Here is an 18,961-nt window from a genome sequence, read left to right as displayed (position 1 = left end):
TATAGATAAGAGCATAAGACAATGACATTGAGAATGAAAAACACTGGCAAAAATAATGTAAGAAAGAACTGGTTTATGAAAGATCAACAAAACTGATAAACTTCTAGTAAGAATGACAAAGGAAAAAAAGAGAAGACACAAATTACCAGTATCAGGAATGAAACAGAGAATATTACCACAGACTATACAAACATCAAAAGTATATATAAGGTAATATTACAAACAACTCGACACACATGAATTTGACAACTTAGACAAAATGGACCACTTCCTCCAAAAATACCAACTGCTACAACTCACCCACTATGAAATGGATAATTTGAATAGCCCTAATACTTTTCAAGAAATTGAATTTGTAATTTAAAAAAATTTTCCCCAAAAGATCTCAAGGTCTATATGATTTCACTGGAGGATTCAACTAAAAGTTTAAAGAATTAATACCAATTCTACCCAATCACTTTCAGAACATACAAGATGAGGGATTACTTTCCATTTTACTTACTGAAGCTAGTGTTACCCTGATATAAAAACTAAAAGATAATATAGGAGGGGCATCCCAGGTAACTCAGTCATTAGGCGTCTGCCTGTGGCTCAGGTCATGATCTTGGGTCCTGGGATCGAGCCCCGCATCAGGCTCCCTGTGCAGAAGCAGGGAAGCCTGCTTCTCCCTCTCCCCCTGCTTGTGTTCCCTCTCTCGTTGTGTCAATCTCTGTCAAATAAATAAATGAAACCTTTAAAAATTAAAATAAAATGAAATAAAATAAAATAAAATAAAAGCCAGTATAGGAAAAAAGAAAGAAAGAAAATAACAGACCAAAACTCCTCATGAATATAATATATATACAAAAATCCTCAACAAAATAATGGCAAAGAGATTTTGATAATATATAAAAAGAAAACACCATTACCAAGTGGGGTTTATTCCACAGATTCTAGGCTGGATCAATATTCAAAAATCAACCAAACTAACCTTCCATATTAACAATCTAAAGAAGAAAACTCACATAATCATATCACTCACTGAGGAAAAAGGCAGTGACAAAATTCAATATCCATTCATTTTTAAAAAATCCTCCAAAAACTAGAAATAGAAGGGAACACTGTCAACTTCCTAAAGAGCATCTACAAAACTCTGTAGGTTAACATTATATATAATGGTGGGAGTCTTAACGCTTTCCCTTGAAGATCAGCAACAAGATAAAGATGTCTACTCTCGGTTGTAAGTTCTAGCCAGGGCAATAAGGCAAAAAAAGATCAAACGCATGTAGATCAGAAAGAAGAAATAAAACTACCCCTATCTGCAGATGATATTATCAAGTATAAATTGCAAGGAACCTCTCACAGAACAAATTAGCGAGTTCAGAAAAATTGCAGGATACAAGATCAACATAAAAAAAATTACATTTCTATATATTAATGATGAACACATGAACCTCAAACTTCAAAGCACAATGCTCGTTATCCTTGGTTAAAATACAATGAATCTCTTAGGTGTACATCTAAACAAACATGTATAGGCCTTGTATAGTGAAAGTTACATGATGCTGATAAAGAAACCAAAGATTTAAATGAATGGAGAGATACAGTGGGGGAGCTAAAAGAGTCCACAAAGTAAAGATCTCAATTATCCCAACTGATAGAGAGGTTTAACACAATCTCTACCAAAAGCCCAGCAAGACTTTTCTGTAGTTATTGACAAGATAATGATAAAACTTGTATGGAGAGGCAAAAGAACTAGGTAGGACAGCTAAAATTATTTTGAAAAAAGAAAAACAAAGTGGGAGTAATCAGTTTACCCTGTTTCACAACTGACATGTTGCTACAGTAATCAAGACTGTGCTACAGGGGCAGAGGGACAGATGCATAGACAATAGGATGGACAGAGAACCCAGAAATAAACTCCCACAAATGTGCCTGTCTGATTTTTGACAAAAGCGCCAAAGAAACTCAATGGAAGAAAGATGGGCATTTTAACAAATGGTGCTGGAAAAACTGGACATCCATAGGCAAACAAACCAAAAAAACCTTGACCTAAGTCTCACACCTTACACAGAAGCAATCCAAGATCTCTCAAGATGGAATTCAAAATACAAAATTTAAACCCATAAAAAACTTTTAGAAAAAAAAACAAAATATCTTCAGAATTGAAGACAAGGCAAAGAGTTCTTAGACGGATACCAAAAACCTTGATCCATAAAAGGAAAAATTTATTAAGGGATTTCATCAAAATTAAAACTTCTACTCTGCAAAAGACCCTGTTAAAGAGAATGAAGACACAAGCTGCAGAATGGAAGAAAATATTCACAAACAACATAATCACTAAAAGCCTAGTAGGTAGGATATATTAAAAACCCTCAACACTGAACAGTTAAAAAATCAAACATTACAATTAGAAAATGAACAAAAGATATGAAGAGACATTTCACTAAAGAGAATATATAGATGGCAAATAAACACAAGAAAAGATTTCCAACATCACTAGCCTTGGGGAAATGCAAATTAATATCACTACATACTCATCAGAATGGCTATAATTAAAAAGTGATGTTACCAATTACTGGAAAGCATGCAAAGAAAGTGGATCATTCATATATTGCTAGTGGAAATGTAAAATGGCACAGCTTCTTTTGAAAGCAATTCGCTAGTTTCTTTTTTTTTTTTTTTAAGATTTTATTTATTTATTTGAGAAAGAGAGAGAGAGAGAGCACAAGCAGGTGGAAGGGCAGAGGGAGAAAGAGAATCAGGCTCCCTGTTGAGCAGGGAACCAGATGCAGGGCTCGATCCCAGGACCCTGGGATCATGACCTGAGCAGAAGGCAGATGCTAAACTGCCTGAGCCACCCTGGCATCCCCAATTTGCCAGTTTCTTAAAAAACTAAACATAAAACTATTATAGAACCCAGCAACTGCACTCCAGGATATCTAACCTAAAGAAATGAAGACATACGTTCACATAAAACCTATACAAGAATGTTTCTAGGTGCTTTATTTTAATAGCCCAAATCTAGAAATAACCCAGATATCCTTCAGTGGGCGACTGTGGTACATCCATACCATGGAATACTACTTCAATAAAATGGAACCAACTGCCAACATACACAGCAGCCTCGATGAATCTGCAAGGAATCATGCTGAGTGAAAAAACCAATTGTATATGGTTTCATTTATCTAACATTCTTGAAATGACAGAATTATAGAAATGAGAAACAAATAAGTGGTTGGTTGCCAAGGGATTAGGGTAGGATCAGGGTGGGAGTGTGTGTCTCTAAGAGGGCAGCATGAGGGATTCTTCTGATGATGAAATTATCCTGTATCTTCACTGTATCAATGTCAATATCCTGGTTGTAATATCGCACTACTGTTCTGCAAGATGGCGCCATTATGGAAAACTGGGTAAAGGATATATTGGATCTTTGTGCATTATTTCTTACACTCCATGTGACTCTACCAATTATTTCAAATAAAAATGTAACTGAAAACATCAACTAGTAGTCATAGATGAGAAACTATTTTCAGAATTTACATACTGAGTAGATAGGGTATCAGAGAGCTGGAAGACTGAGTTTAAGGGATTCTTCCAACACTCAAGACAGTGGTGACCAAAGAAACTGGTCCACCTTTAAGTTATTGAAGAGTATCATAGTTATCGAAGCGTAATGTTTAACTGTTAATTACAGTCTTTAAAGGGTTCACTGAGAGCCAGGCAAGAAAATGAAAACAAACTCACAGCCAGACAAAGAGAGGTTGAGTCCCAGAATAATGAAAAAGAAAAGAACTGAAGGTTTCTGGAAGATAGAAATGAGTTATCTGAAAAGGAACAAAAATTAATATCGGCATTGGACCCCTCATCAGAAGGACCATGTTTTTAAAATTCTGAGTGAAAATTATTTTGAACCTAAAATCTCAACACAGCCAAATTTGTTGGGAGAAAATAAAGCCCTCAGCAAATTGGGGATGCCAGGGTGGCTCAGGCTCAGGCAGAACTAGGAAAAGTTACTGCCTATACATCCATCCACCTGAATAGGAAACTCAAAAATATCTTTTAGAAGAATGAATGATTTAATAAAAAAAGACAACCTTGTAAAATAAAGAATCTAACATAAGGAAAGACATAGAATCAAAGAAACAATGGTGACCAAAGAAAATGGTCCATCTTTTTTGTTCAGCCAACATAACTATTATTGCTTAATGTAAAACTGTTCATAACAATATGGAGTGAAAATCCTGGATGGCCCCAATTTTGGGAGGTTATGAAGGAGAAGAGAAGACAGCAGAGGGAAGGGGAACTCTGATAAGGTTCTTTTTTGCTCAGGAGAAAGGGATAGTTACTGAGTAATGCTGAACGGTGTCGGAAAATATAAATTCAGGTATGTGTGCCTCAGGGGATTAGGAAGACAGAATTGGAATGTAAAGATTTCAAGCCATTAGAATGAAAGAAAACAAAGAAGACAGAAGAAACTACATCTGTCTAGCAAAGGGCAGGGAAGTAAAAGAAACAAAGAAAAAAACAGTAAAAGAAATTCGGTAAACTAAGTCAATTAAGAGAAAGCAAAATAGGGTCACAGAGATTAACCTAAATAAATCTGAAATCAGAACAGGTGTGAACATCTCAAATTCCCTCTCTGAAGCAATTCTTGAACTGTTCAAGAAAAATAAGTAAATAAAGCCAGAGACAGGCTGCTTACAAAATTAAGGCTCGAAATACAGGAATGAAAAAATACATGAGGAAAATGATGATAAAAAGAACAACAAAAGGCAAAAAAGAGAATGAAAGAGAGGATTTTTGATTAAAGAAAGATTCCTTACACCAACAAGAGATGATAACTTCTGCGCCCCTTGTAACATGGCTATGAAATTTATACACCAAAGCTTGAGGGAAATCAACAAAGCCACAATCGTTATGGAGACCAATATTCCTTCTCAGAAATAGATGAGGCAGAGCGAACCCAAGACTCCCAAACTTTTGAAAGAGCTTGGTCAGGCCCACAGGTGAAGCACACGGATGCCTACAGGCACAGGGAAGGCAGGACAAATGGCTGAAGGGGACGCATCGATCAAGCCAGGCAGTAGCAGGGACAGATGAATGGCTCTTTGAAGGCGCGGCCACTGTGCAGCCCCAGCTGGCTGCTGCCATGAAGGACTGAGGCCCCAGCATGGCGAGAGCTCTTGATTTTTCAAGAAAAACTTGTATTTTCATAGGAAATGCCTTGATTTATAACTGTTTGCGTAAGTTTAAAAAAAAAAATTTGTGTGGGTCACACAAAACCATCTGTAGCAACTTCTGATCTAATTTATAACAATTTTTGTACTCAATAGCATAGAATAAAAATACTCTTCAAAAACCCATTGGGATAGTTACAAAAACTGAACATGAATTAGACCACAAAGACTCACTCAACAAATCCCAAAAGGCAGAAATTATAAAGAACACAGCGTCTGATCCCAATGCAAGGAAGTTAAAAATTAGCAACAAAACGAGTGCCAAAAAAATCTACCCAGTTGGAAAAAAAATTTAACTTCTTTATAAATAACTCTTGAGTTAATGAGAGAAATCAAAGCTCAAATAAAAACTATTCAGAAATGAGTAACAATAAGAACACTATATAATTAAGCCAGAGATAGGTAACAAGAGGAAAGTATATAGAACACTTATTTACTTATTAGAGCCCATCAAAGCCTGAATATAAAGAACTAAGCCTTCCTTTCAGGGAGCTAGGAAAAAACAACAATAATAAAAATTAAAATGCCAAAAGAATTAATAAAGGAAAGTAGAATTCATGAATTAGAAAACAAAAGAATTCAAATAATAATAAAAAAGGATCAAAATCTTGTTCTCAGAAAAAAAAGCCTATTTCATAAAATAGCAAATTTTTCATTCATCTAATCAAGGAAAAAAGGAGACATGCTACAAATAATATTAGGAATAATTATAAGTATAAATGCAAAGGATATATCTTTTTAATTATAAGAATACAAAACTAAATTTATAGGCCATATATTTGAAAATCTGGAGAAATGAATAATTTTGCAGGAAAATTTAACTACCAAAATTTTTTCAAGGAGAAATAGGAAACCTGAATAGACTTAGCCCTTTAAAGAGTCATCCTGTCTGGTCAAATTGATTTATCAGCCCTACCCACATTAAGAAAGCAGGCAATGTCCACAGTATATGAACTATTTCAGAGGACGGTAAAAGATGGAAAACTTCATAATTCATTCTACAAAACCAGCATAATTCTGATACCCAAACTGGAGATGGACATCACAAAATGCAACAACTGTAGTTCAAACTATCTGACAAAGATTCGAAAACCATACATAACATATTAACAATTGAACACAGCAAGCAGTTTTAAAAGAACAATACTCATAATCAAATAGAATTTATTCTAAGGATGAAAGAATGAAATTTTCACTGTTAGGAAATCTATGACTATAATTTACTACATTAAACAGATTAAATAGTAAACTTGAAAAACAATATAATTGTCTCAATAGATGCTTTTTAAAAAGCATTTAATAAAATTCAATAGATCCATTCATCCCCCATCAAACCTCTTAGAAATCTAGGAATATAAAAATTTCCTTAATTTAGTAAAAAGTAATTACAGAAAACCTACGGAAGACATCTACAAATGGTAGATTTGTGACTTCTACAAATACTAGGAACATACAGCAGGAAATAAAACAACAAAACCTATAAATCACCACTATTTAATACTCATCAGGAGTCCCTATTGAAATAAGACAGGAAAAAGAAATGAGACTTATCAGTGAGATAAAAACCACCATTACATTTACAGAGAGCTTTTATATGCATCAGTCCAGAAAACTAAGGTGGACAGATACAAAAACCCAACACACAAAAATCAATAGTTTCCCTATATATCCATTTCAATAATAACCAATCGGAAATACAATTTTAAAAACTGACCTAGATATAAACCTAACAAGAAATGCATGAGATTGATATGAAGACAGTGATAGCACTTTCAAATGGTGTCAAAGAAGACCTGAATAAAGAGAAACATACCATGTTCCTGCGTGGGAAGACTCAATATTGTAAAGATGTCAATTCTCCCCCAATTAATCTATAATTTCCATGCAATCCCCATCAAAATCCCAATAGGATTTTTTATGGAACTTGACAAGCAGATTCTCAAGTTCATCTGAAAGAGAAAATGTGCAAGAATAGCCAAGAAATTTTTGAAAAAGAACCATTAAGAGGAAATTTGTCCTTTACGTTATAAAAAAAATCCTCTTAAACTATAATAACTAATAGTGAAGTCTTGTTTAGGGATTGAAAACAAATAAGCTAATGAAACTAATGAAACAATGGAGGATAAAGGTGGCGTGTGCAGATCAGTAAACATAACCTGAAGGGAAAAATAAAGCTAAATGTCTCCTTCACACCATACACAGAAATAAATTCCATATGGATTAAAAAGCTAAATGCAAACGATAAAACCATAAAAGCTTTAAGACGAACTATTCTTCTAAAGCTATGTTTTTAGAAGAAATAGGACAATCGATTTATTATCTTGGATAATAAAGCAAGATCCCAAATCCAAGAGTCACAGAAATGACTGACTAATCTAACAACATAAAAAAATTTAAACATGGAGCACTGGGTGTCATGCATAAACAATGAATCTTGGAACACTGAAAAAATAAACTTAAATTTAAAAAATTTAAACAGATTTTTACTGAAATATTACACATAGAGAAAAGGCACAAATCATCCATGTATAGCTCTATAAACTTAATAAAAAATTTAAAATTTCTCTGAAATGAAAGAGACTTCCAGTTAATACCAAGTACCCACTCTCCTCTCTGGAAACAATAAAGATGACACATGGCTCTGTGATTCTCTAGGGTGTGTAATTTCTCCATAAATTAGGCAGTGCACCTGAGAACCTTATGACCAGGGGACCAGGGGCCAAGGGGTTATGGGGAGGGTTTGTTTCTTTGCCACACTGCATGGTTCTCAAAGCAAAAGTGAAAAGTCTATTATTTTAGAGACAGTGAGGTCTGACCAAGAACTATACTGTTCTTTCCAAGAACGGGCATTTTGGGACACCTAGGTGGCTCAGTCGGTGTCTGACTTTGGCTCAGGTCATGATCTCAGGGTCCCAGGAGCGAGCCCCGCAGCAGGTTTCCCACTCAGTGGGGAGTCTGCTTCTCCCTCTCCCTCTGCAACACCCACCCCCGCGTCTGTGTTCTCTTTCTCTCTCTCTCAAATAAATAAACTTTTTTTTTTTTTTTTTTTTTGTTAAGAAGAGGCATCTTTTGTGACATGGTTTGTTGGAGGAGAAAAAGTAAGTGACAATCAGCTCTGATCCATCCCCACTGTGGGGAACATAACATGAACTCATGCTAATTCACTGGTGAGGGGAGAGGAGCTCTTAAAGCTACTAGACTGGTGGAAGAGAACGATCTGGGTCCGTTAACCCAAGTCCTCGGTGCCTGTAGCCTTGTTCCCTCTCCTCTCCTCCCCACCCCTCACCACCCATCGTTTAGCACCTTACTGGTCTAGAGAGAAAGCCTTCGTCTCCTCTCCAGTCAGTCATTAATAATAACCAGAAAGTGATTAGCATGACATCTATGCAACAATGCTACAAGAAACAAGGAAAGCTGGGGCATAACGAGTACAAGAGAATGATGAAAACATAAACATTTCTGCATAATTGAATGAAAATATAATTTCTCTCTGAAGCAAGAGATCAAAGATATACAAGTATTCAATGAAGAGATGACGAGGCAACAGAAAGAGGCCCCAAGTGTGTTCATCCTCAGGACAGAAACAGAAGGAAAACATTAAACAATTTTAGAAATGAAAGCCTTACTAGGGTTTTCTCTAGGAAAAAGAGACACGGGTGAAACTGCCAAAGACATGGAGGACAGGCTTGAGAAAAACTGAAAATAAATAAATAAATAAAATGGGAAAGAAATAAAAAGTTAAATATGATTAGAAAGTAATACAGAAGTCAGGAACTAGACATCCAATATATGTATAAATGGTACACATGATAACTAGGGCTGCATATACGGAACCCAAAATGTTCAAAACAGTAACAGAAGAAAATCTGCCTGAAATTAAAAAAAAAAAAAAAAATACCCAGATCTTTTCAAGTGTATTGAATCCCAAGAACAGCTGCTATTGAATAATCCTCATGCACAGTTGGCCCAGCAAAGCTACTGGACCTCATGTTTAAAGGAAGAATTCTATATAAGCCAAGAAGTTAAGTTACTCACAAAGGGGAAAAAAAAAAATCAGGTTGACCTCAAGCTAAGTTTCCAAGCAACAGTGAATCCACGGGACAAACAAGGTGATGTTTGCTAAGTTTTGTAAGGATGTAACAGATAACACAGATCTAATTCAAGTCTAAAGGCAACCTTTGGACATTCTCAAAGATGAAAGAACTAGGAAAATACAGCACCTGCTAGCCTTTCCTGAAGAAAATTCCTCAGTGATGAAATCCAGGGAACTAAGAGATAAAGTAAATAACTCAGGAATAGAAACGCTGTACTGCAGACAATGGTGGTGAACCAAGACCAAGTTAAGTGTGAGAATCATCATGACAGATGATTACCATTGAACCCTGACAATGTAACGGCAGTGACAAAAGTCTGAAGTCAAGGTGTGAGGGTGAAAAGGTGCTAATTATCTAATGATCCACTATGGGAAACATGTAATTAAAAAAAAAAGTAACCCTAGACTCTAAAAGATTTTCATAATCTTGGGTTTTTTTTTTTTTTTTAATAATCTTAGAGGAGTATTTGAGAAAATATTTCACCATAGTGAAATATTTATGTGACGCCCAGCAATTCCCTCATTTCAAGTTGTTCGTTTTTCTTCTGTTGAATTCACATAAGTCAAATTAAACATTAAAAAAGTAACGTTGGCCTCTGAAAGATTTTCACAATCTTGGGATTTGTTTTGTTTTTAATTACCTTAAAGGGCTATTTGAAAAAATATTTCATTACAATGAACTATTTATGTTAAGTTCAGCAATGTCTTCATTTCAAGTTAAGTTTCCTTTTCTTCTGTTACATTCACATAAATCAAATTAAGCATAAAACTAAACAATAAATATATAAAGATTTTTTTTAAAGATTTTATTTATTTATTTATTTATTTATTTATTTTATTTTATTTTTTTTTAAGATTTTATTCATCCACTTGACAGACAGAGATCACAAGTAGGCAGAGAGGCAGAGAGAGAGGAGGAAGCAGGCTCCCCGCTGAGCAGAGAGCCTGATGCGGGGCTCGATCCCAGGACCCTGGGATCATGACCTGAGCCGAAGGCAGAGGCTTTAACCCACTGAGCCACCCAGGTGCCCCTTTATTTATTTATTTGACAGAGATCACAAGTAGGCAGAGAGGCAAGCACAGAGAGAGGAGAAGGCAGGCTCCCTGCTGAGCAGAGAGCCCGATGAGGGGCTTGATCCCAGGACCCTGAGATCATGACCTGAGCTGAAGGCAGAAGCTTTAACCCACTGAGCCACCCAGGCGCCCTAAATATATAAAGTTTAAACATAAAATTAAATATGGAGTTCGGCAGTTATTCAGTTTGATTTAATTTCTCATGTTAAGTTGCATACAATTAATCTTAATATATTTTACTAAAAACAAGTATAGTATGATCAAATGTCAATGAAATAATAGCCATCCATCCACCCACCCACCCACCAATCCATCTAACCACCCACCCACGCATCCATCCATCCGTCTGTATTTATGGTTTAAAGATTCCTGTTAAAGTGTAGATGTAAAGAGCTGGGGCCAGAGCCAGGTTGGTTTGACCTTGGGGCAAATTACTTAACCTCTCTGGCTCTGATCACTAAAAGGGGGTAAGAACAGCATCTATAACAAGTGCTTTATGGAGCTTATAAAAGAATACCTATACAGACATTAGATCAGTGCCTATTATCTGGCAAACATTCAGTAAATACTGAAAATAAGAACTCATTTTCACCAGGATCTAGATATTTTAACCTTCTCCATATTCCTCCATCCTTTGATAAATCATTACATGTATTTCGGAGCTATCCTGACTTATTAGTATTGTTCCAGCAAGAATATTACTTTAAAGATATTATTAGGACAGTTCTACTAATTCTTTCATTTGATTTAATTATTTTAATGTGATAGAACATATAAGAAATGGACAATTTTACAAAGCAAGTGGGTAGAAAAAAATTACTCCATTTATATAAATATGTAATCAAATTTTTAGGAGCCCTATCTGTGGTGACTTTAAACCATATCCACAAATTCTTTGACAGTCTTCCATTCAAAAGGTACAGCCTAATTTCTCTCCCCTTGAGTGTTTGTTAGACTTAATGATCCATTTGCCTGAAGTAATGGTACATGACTTCTAAGACTAGGTCATACACATGGCTGCTTCTTCCTTCTCTCTCTTGAATCACCTTAAATGAAAGAAGTTAGCTACCAATAAGGGCATCTGGGTGGCTCCCTTGGTTAAGTGGCTGCCTTTGGCTAAGGTCATGATCCTAGGGTCTTGGGATCGAGCCCCACATTGGGCTCCCTGCTGGATGGGCAGCCTGCTTCTCCCTCCCCACTGCTTGTCCTCTCTCTCTCTTTCTCAAATAAATAAATAAAATCTTAAAAAAAAAAAAAAAAAAGGAAGCTGGCTATCATGTTATGGTGATGCTCTAAGAACCCTACAGGGGGTTGCACATGGTGAGGAATCAAGGAAGCAGGACTCCTGCCACCAGCCAGCAAGGAATGGAGGCCTCCAGCCAATAACCAAATAACTGACCCATCTTGGAAGTAGATCCTCCAGCCCCAGTCATGCGTTCAGACTACAATCACAGCCAATATCTTAACTGCAAACTTATGAGCAACGTTGAGCCATGATCTCTGCTAGGTAGCATGTTTGTTGGTTAAGCAGCTACATTTTGCAGAAACCGTCATGCAGCAATAGTACCAAAAACATCATCTATTTGGTAAAAAACTATAAACCACAAGTTATAGTTCTAATAACAGCAGAGTAGATTCCATCACGCTGACTCTAAAAAATAATAATGATAAATTCTCAACAAAAGATGTATTAAATAGAAACATAACTTTTTAAGGGCATTGGAAAGCACACAGAAGAAGGCAGAGGAGTCAGGTCTTGAAAGCAAGGGAGCCATATTTAGTATGACGCAAGTCTAAATAACTTTTCTTCTATGGGAACTCCCCAGTTCTCTTGGTATATAGAGAGACTAGAACTTAAGGAGGAAAAATGCAATCTAATTCTCGTGGGATGTCATAGGATGGAGTTTGGGATGGCTAGAGCAGCTGGAAATTGAGAGAAATCTCAGAAAGGAGAGAGCCACAGAAGAGGACACATAAACTCCCCTCAAACGCTTGGCTGACCCCTGAACTAAACACTTTGGGCAAGACTCTCAGAAGTTCAAGAGCTGGAGGCTGAATGAGCTGAGTGGATATTTCAGACACTGCCCACTGCAGGAGAGTCAATTTGGACTCTGATTCTTGTCAAGTTAGAGGTCTTGGTAAACATTTCAATCTTTCCCCTGAGATGCCAAAAGGGTCACAATCTAAAAGGAAAGACCATGTGGTTGGGATAAAGAATCTTCCCTGAGGCTAAGGGCAAATCAGAAAGAGATCAACCATAAAAAATGAAGAGTCAAACCTCCACATGTTCAAACTGAACTAACTGCTGGAATGAAACTCAACAGCATTCAAAGATCACAGAATCCAGAGTCTCTACAATGTAGCACAACGTCTAGGGTACAGCAAAAATTTGCTAGCCATGTGCAAAGAAAGAAGAGTATATGACCATTGTAAAAAGAAGAAGCAAGCATTACAAGCACTCAGAAATAACCGAGATACTGGAATTAGTACAAGTCTTTAAAGTAACTCTTACAAACATGTTACAGAATCGATAACAAAAGATAGAAATAATGGGTGAAGAGAAGAACCTCAGGAAAGATGTGGGAACAATAAAAAAATGTGGAAATCACAGGACAGAAAGGCATGAGATCTGAAAGTCAAAAAGAAAAAGAGAATTCATTAGATGGAATTAACAACAGGTTGGACACCACAAAAGAAAGTATTAATGGGCCTGAAGACAGTGCAATAAAAATCATATAATTTGAAGCACAGAGAGGGAAAAAGGACTTAAAAAGATGAACACAGCCTCAATAACCTGTAAGGTATATCAAGGAATCTAACAACTATAACTGGTACCCAAAGAGAGGAGAGGGAAAATAGGGTTGAAAAAAATGAGATAATGACAGAAATTTTTCCACATTTGACTTAGACCAAAAAATAAGAATAAGCCCCTAGGAAACCAAGCTAACCTCAAGCCAGATAAGCATGAAGAAAATTACACCCAAGTATATCATACTCACCAGCAAAGTACAGATGGAAAAAAGAAATCACATTATGTAAACGGGGAACAACAATGCGGATTAAAAATGACTCATCATCAGAAACAATGGACACCAGAAGACAATGGAAGAACATTTTTAAAGTGTTGAAAGAAAAGCATGTCCCATTAGAATTCTGTGTTCAGCAAAATTTCTTTCAAAAATGAGGTTGAAATAAAGACACTCTCGGATAAATGCTTAGATAAATTGTCATAGTACTCCTGCACTTCAAAAAAACATGAAAAGAAATTCTCAGGCTAAAGAAACACGGAAACCACATAGAAATCCAAAGCTAGAAAGTGAGGATGGGCACCAGGAATGGTAAATATGTAGGTAAATATATCCCTTTCCATTAGGATTTTAAAGTCAACTGTTAAAAGAAGAAGAACAATGCCTATGGATTTATAACATATGTAGTAAAATTAAAAAAACAACAGCACAAAGCATGGGAATGAGTGTCGATTGGAATAATCTGGTTCAGGTTCATGCCTAATACATGAAATAGTTTAAGAGTGCTTCCAGATAGATTGGAATAAGTTAGGAGATACACTTCAATCTTTTGAGCAAAAGCTAAAAGAAATAAATAAAAATAAATTAAAGGGTACACTCACGGTCAGTTCCATGGGCAAGAGGGAGACTATGTTAGGGGTGCCTGAGGGTTGCCCTGTCCAGGGCTGGGCTTGGAAGACGGGGTGTCTGCCTGTGTGGCAGGGCTAGAGCAGTATACAAGCAATTTTGGAGACCCAGCTGTCACAGGTCCCCCTGGGTCAATGCCAGCCTCCAACCTCACACTTGGCATCTCCGTGGCCAGCCCCCACCCTATCTGTAACCGTACGTGGCATGCTTCCATGCTGACCGTCCTATTTTCCCCTAAGCATTTTTCCTGTTCCCAGTCAAATTGTCTTGTATTGAGCTCGTGCCTCAGCCTCACGCTTCTGCCCTCACTGAGTGCTTGCCCTGCCACCACCCCCCATCTGCCCGTCATTTCAGTACTTGGTCTTATACTATCTTTCATGTTTGCACGGTTCATCCCAAAGACATGCAAAGCTTCTAGAAGGTCGCAGATTGTATCTGTCTTATCCTTATTCTTCCCCTCAGTGGCTAGCACAGTATTATACGTAAAGATATGAAATACATTAATTAAAAAATATTCCTCTTCCCAAGCCTTGTGGTCACAGAAGTGATCTTTTCCGAATTCGGGAAACTGAGGTAACATTTCTGCATGGAGTACAGAGTGAGAACCAACCACACTCACGGGCACTTTCTCTGGAGGTTCTCTACCTCCTTAACTCCTCTGGTTGCTCATCGCAGCCCACAGAGTGGGTGTCACCTACATGCCTAACTTCAGAACCCTCTCAACCAGGACGTCTCAGACCGACATTGGCTGTCACACCCTCTCGGGATTTTGATATAATGCAGATCCTGACTCAGTAGGTCTGGGACACTACGATTTTCTGTACTTCTAACAGCTCCCCGAAAATGTCAGTGCTCCCAGTCCAGGGTCTTTGGGGTGCAGGGCTCAGACAATCCCAAAGGTGGGGTCTAGCCCTAACTCAAGGCAACACAAATCACTTTTATTCTGTCTCTGAATTTCAGCAGGAGGGAAGGAGTTGCTCAGAGTCCCCTTGCACTTAGCCCTCGGCCAGTGCTTTCCACACACAGCGCATCTCACTTCATGGTCACAACAAACCTGGGGAGTCAGCTGAGTTATTGCTATTCTGAACCGAGGCTCAGAGAGGTTACATGGATTGTCCAAGGACACACACCTGGGATTGGTACCCAGGTCAGGCTGGTCCTACAGTTTATGGCGAGACTTCTTAGGGGTATGTATCCATTGGAACCTCCAGCGTGATCCTGGGAACCCATGGCCCAACCTCTCCATAGTAGACCTGAGAGGCTACAATCACTCCAGCAAAGGCAAAGCAGCAGGGAAGGTAGCGCCTTGGGAAGGCCCATTGAGTGAACATGAGCATCTCCAAACTGAGAGAGTCCCAGCGAGGACAGGGGCACCCCAAAGCCAGCTGGATGCTCAAGGACCATTCATGCCCAAGGCATGCACCTGCTCGGCTCCCAGTTCAGCGAAATGCCCCTAATTGCTACTTCGGAGTACCTGCTGATTGCCAGTTGGGACTGTCAAACTGCCAGGCTCAGGCGGGGAAGAAGATATGGGACTCTTTGCTCTAAATCCCCCTCCTAGCAAGGGAAGCCTGACTCCTAGATAGAGAAGGTAACCAGGAGAGGCAGAAACACCTGGGGTCAGTCTCCTTACAGGGACCCGGAAGACCTAGTCCCCCACCGGCCGTAGTGAACAAGCCGAGGGGAGCAGAGTGGGCATGGAGCCAAAGGGAGAGGCAGGAAGAGGCTCTGGGGTGATGGGAAGGAAGGCTGCAAGCCAAGGCCTAAATTGGGAGAACAACCTGTGACTAGGGGACACTATGACAAAGGTCCCCTGGCTAAAGCTGAGGGGCAGGGCAGGAGAAGTGGGCCAATAGACTGGAGCAAGGACTTTCATTGTGGGAGTGACAGGGAGCCCCTGCAGGGCTGTGAGCAGAGGGGAACCAGCGTGGCCTTTTCTGAGGGGCGGTCTGGTTGACAGTGGTGAGTCAGACTAGCAGGGCTGGGAAAGAGAAAGGGGGTGCCTTCCCGATGGCTCTTCGGGCAACAGTGAGCAATCCCTCGGGGGTGAGGCCCCGGTCATGGGGTGCTGGCTGCCTGCCACCAGGCTGTAGGCTGGGGGCAGTAAGGGGGGCGCAGGTCTGACACAGCTGGCCGAGGCCAGCAGAGGTGAAGCTGTTGCCCCTGGTGGGACACCCCTGCTGCGGGCCCCGTAGCTCCCCAGCTGCGTGCCCCTGGACCTTACCTCCGATTTTGGCATTGTACGCTATGCCCACGATGCAGTAAGAGTTGTTGGCTGAAGCAGCGACCTCCCCCGCACAGCGAGTCCCATGTCTGAAGCAAAGCAGAAAACGAAGTTAGGGCTCCGCCCGGCAATCGGGAGCATGTCCCGGGCATTGCTCAGGTCTCCTGCAAGGAGGAGCGTCACTTAGCCTCTGTCCTGCCCCCCCACCCCCCACCCCTCCTTGCCGGCTGCTTCCCCGGGAGGGAGCCTCAAGCCCAGCTTTGCCCAACCCCCAGGGCAGTCTTGCCCCTGCACAGGGCGAGCACCTCCCCTAACCCCAGGAGGGGCTTCTGCTCCCTGCACCTAGGGTCCCAGGCTTTCCTCCTCCCGAACTATGCCTTCAGGTCACCCACAGCACATTGTCTAGCACATTGCAGGTGCCACATAGACCTGATCCGTGGGACTGACAGGATGGAAGGGAGAATGAATGGGTCCCCTGTGCCCCTGCCACCCCCATGCTCACCTCGGGACAGCCCTCCCTTCCCCTCCCCTCCACGGCCACTTAAGCAGGAGCCGAGGAAGAACGCTTGAAATTGGAACACTCAACAGCGGCGGAGGAACTGTGAAGAAATTACCAGAAAAACAAATTGCTTTCCTCAGTAATGACCCCATTTTCCAACGTGCTTCATGGAGGCAATTCCTCTGCAGAGAGGCCAAAATATGGGCAAGTTTCAATAGCCCATCTCTGAGAGAGTCCATGGGGATAAGAATCATTGATTTAAATTTAAAACCACCTTTAAAAATAGTCCCGGGTCTGCGTGCTAGCCTTCTGGAAGGGAGTCATTCGTCCTTCTGCGAATCTCGTGCCATCCCCCGGGGCCAGGGCTGTCCCCAGTGTCATGGAGCTCCATGTCTCACCCAGATTCAAGCCTGCCCTTCACGGGTCACTGTGTCCTGTCTAGATCATTCCTCCCAGCCCCCTGGATGTGTGGCTGGGAAATGAGGCACCCTGAACCCCAGGCGTGCTCTTGGCTGAGCAGGAAAGGCACCTCTGGACATGACCTTGGGACATGAGGCAGAAAAGCAGCCCTCAGGGCTGGGGCCTCTGCTAGCTCCGGGGACTCTGAGCTCTGTTGTGTTGAACACATCAGCCTAACTGAGCCTCCCTGCACAGCACAGCATGGGTACCCGTGTTTGAACCTCACCATGGAATCTACAGAAAAGCAAAATACTATACGGGAGGGAGAAGGCACCTTGGCAAGCGTTGTGTCAGCTGGGAGACCAAAGAAAGGTCTTTTGTTCTCCTCCACTAAATATTTCTGGAGGAATGGTACAAGCTCAGGGCATGGGGCATGCCAACAGAGAAAAGACAGGCAGGACACAGTGAATGAAGTCCCAGGGCCAGGTTTGCGAAGCTGGACTTGACTCCCCCCACAAAAGGGCTGTCACTTCACAGCACACAAGTCATCTAATCTCTCTAGATCAACTGTCTTCATTTGCAAAATGATGAAAACAGCTACCTAGACGGCACCCCCCACGGTTTCTTCCCCTGTCTGCTCAGCCCGCCCACAACCCTGGGAGGTAGGGAGCATCGTCTCCACGGGAAAGTCTCTTAAGACTGAGATGGAGCCTCACAGCCAGGGATGGTAAAGCTTGGACTTGAACCCAGATCTATCCAACATCACTCAGGGCCCTTCCACCTCTCCCATAAGGTCATGGACGAAGACAAAAAAGCTCAGGCATGTGACTTCTGTGCTCCACTAGGCCAAACCGCTGTCTTTTTTTTTTTTTTTTTTTTGTATTAAGAGAGTTTATTCATTTGAAAGAGAGAGAGAGTGCACATGAGTGAGGGGAGAGGCAGACTCCTCACTGAGCAAGGAGCCCGATGCAGGGCTTGATCCCAGGACCCTGAAATTATGACCTGAGCTGAAGGCAGAGGCTTAACTGTCTGAGCCACCCAGGTATCCCCAAACTGCTGTCGTAACACAACTGGTCATGGAGACAAGGTTGGAAACAGAGACAATGTTGGTCAAACATCCGTTTCTAGCTGACCAGCAGAGCTGACACCCCAAGGAAGAGGCGAACTCCACAGAGGCTGTCTTGTGTCTGAAGGGCTGTTCTGGGACTGGCTTCTGGCTCCTGGCTAAGCCCCAGACACCAGCCAGGCAGCCCCATCACCCTTCTGGAATCCCTACTGGGGGCCAATTCAATAGTGATTCTGCAGGGAGAGGGAAAGAGAAGCAAGGAAGGAGGAGACAGAGTGACGTACTTATTTTCATTGCTGGCATCATAGCGTGGAGACGGGTCATAATCATTTCCGTTGACATCATAGCTGGCGTAGGAATCCTAAGAAAGGAAATCTCAGTGACCGAAGAGAAATGGCACAGTGTGCTTTAAATAATTTTTATGCCTCTATTAGAAAGTAGAGAAAAACATACACTTGTACTCTCGTCCTAGAACTATCATCTTGTGTACGTTTTTACTGCGGTAAAATACACCCCCTGAAAATGTACCCTCCTAACCATTTGAAAGTATAAAGTTCAATGGCATTAATTACATTCACACTGTTGTTCACCCATCACTACCCTCCACCCCCAGACCTCTTCACCTTGCAAAACTGACACTCTAGGGGTGCCTGGGTGGCTTAGTGGGTTAAAGCCTCTGCCTTCGGCTCAGGTCATGATCTCAGGGTCCTGGGATAGAGCCCCGCATCAGGCTC

At 40.6% G+C, this 18,961-nt stretch overlaps 1 protein-coding gene across 3 annotated transcripts in view; it reads right to left on the bottom strand.

Moving 5' to 3' along the window:
• The window catches only part of LOC111152599 (proprotein convertase subtilisin/kexin type 6), a 181,789-nt gene that overhangs the window by 99,412 nt on the left and 63,416 nt on the right, over positions 1–18,961 (bottom strand). For all 3 annotated transcript variants that reach the window (XM_022511117.1, XM_022511116.1, XM_022511118.1), the window contains exons 5-6: positions 18,512–18,588; positions 16,264–16,352 (exon numbers count right to left, since the gene is read on the bottom strand). In XM_022511117.1, coding sequence (XP_022366825.1) covers positions 16,264–16,352; positions 18,512–18,588 — 166 coding nt within the window. The remainder of the gene's footprint in view (positions 1–16,263; positions 16,353–18,511; positions 18,589–18,961) is intronic.

Source organism: Enhydra lutris, unplaced genomic scaffold, assembly GCF_002288905.1.
Source record: "Enhydra lutris kenyoni isolate GAN:26980312 unplaced genomic scaffold, ASM228890v2 scaffoldscaffold29, whole genome shotgun sequence".
In the NCBI taxonomy this organism is placed as follows: Eukaryota; Metazoa; Chordata; class Mammalia; order Carnivora; family Mustelidae; genus Enhydra; species Enhydra lutris.
Note: the sequence above shows the minus strand (reverse complement) of the source record. Positions and strands in the feature narration are given on the sequence as shown.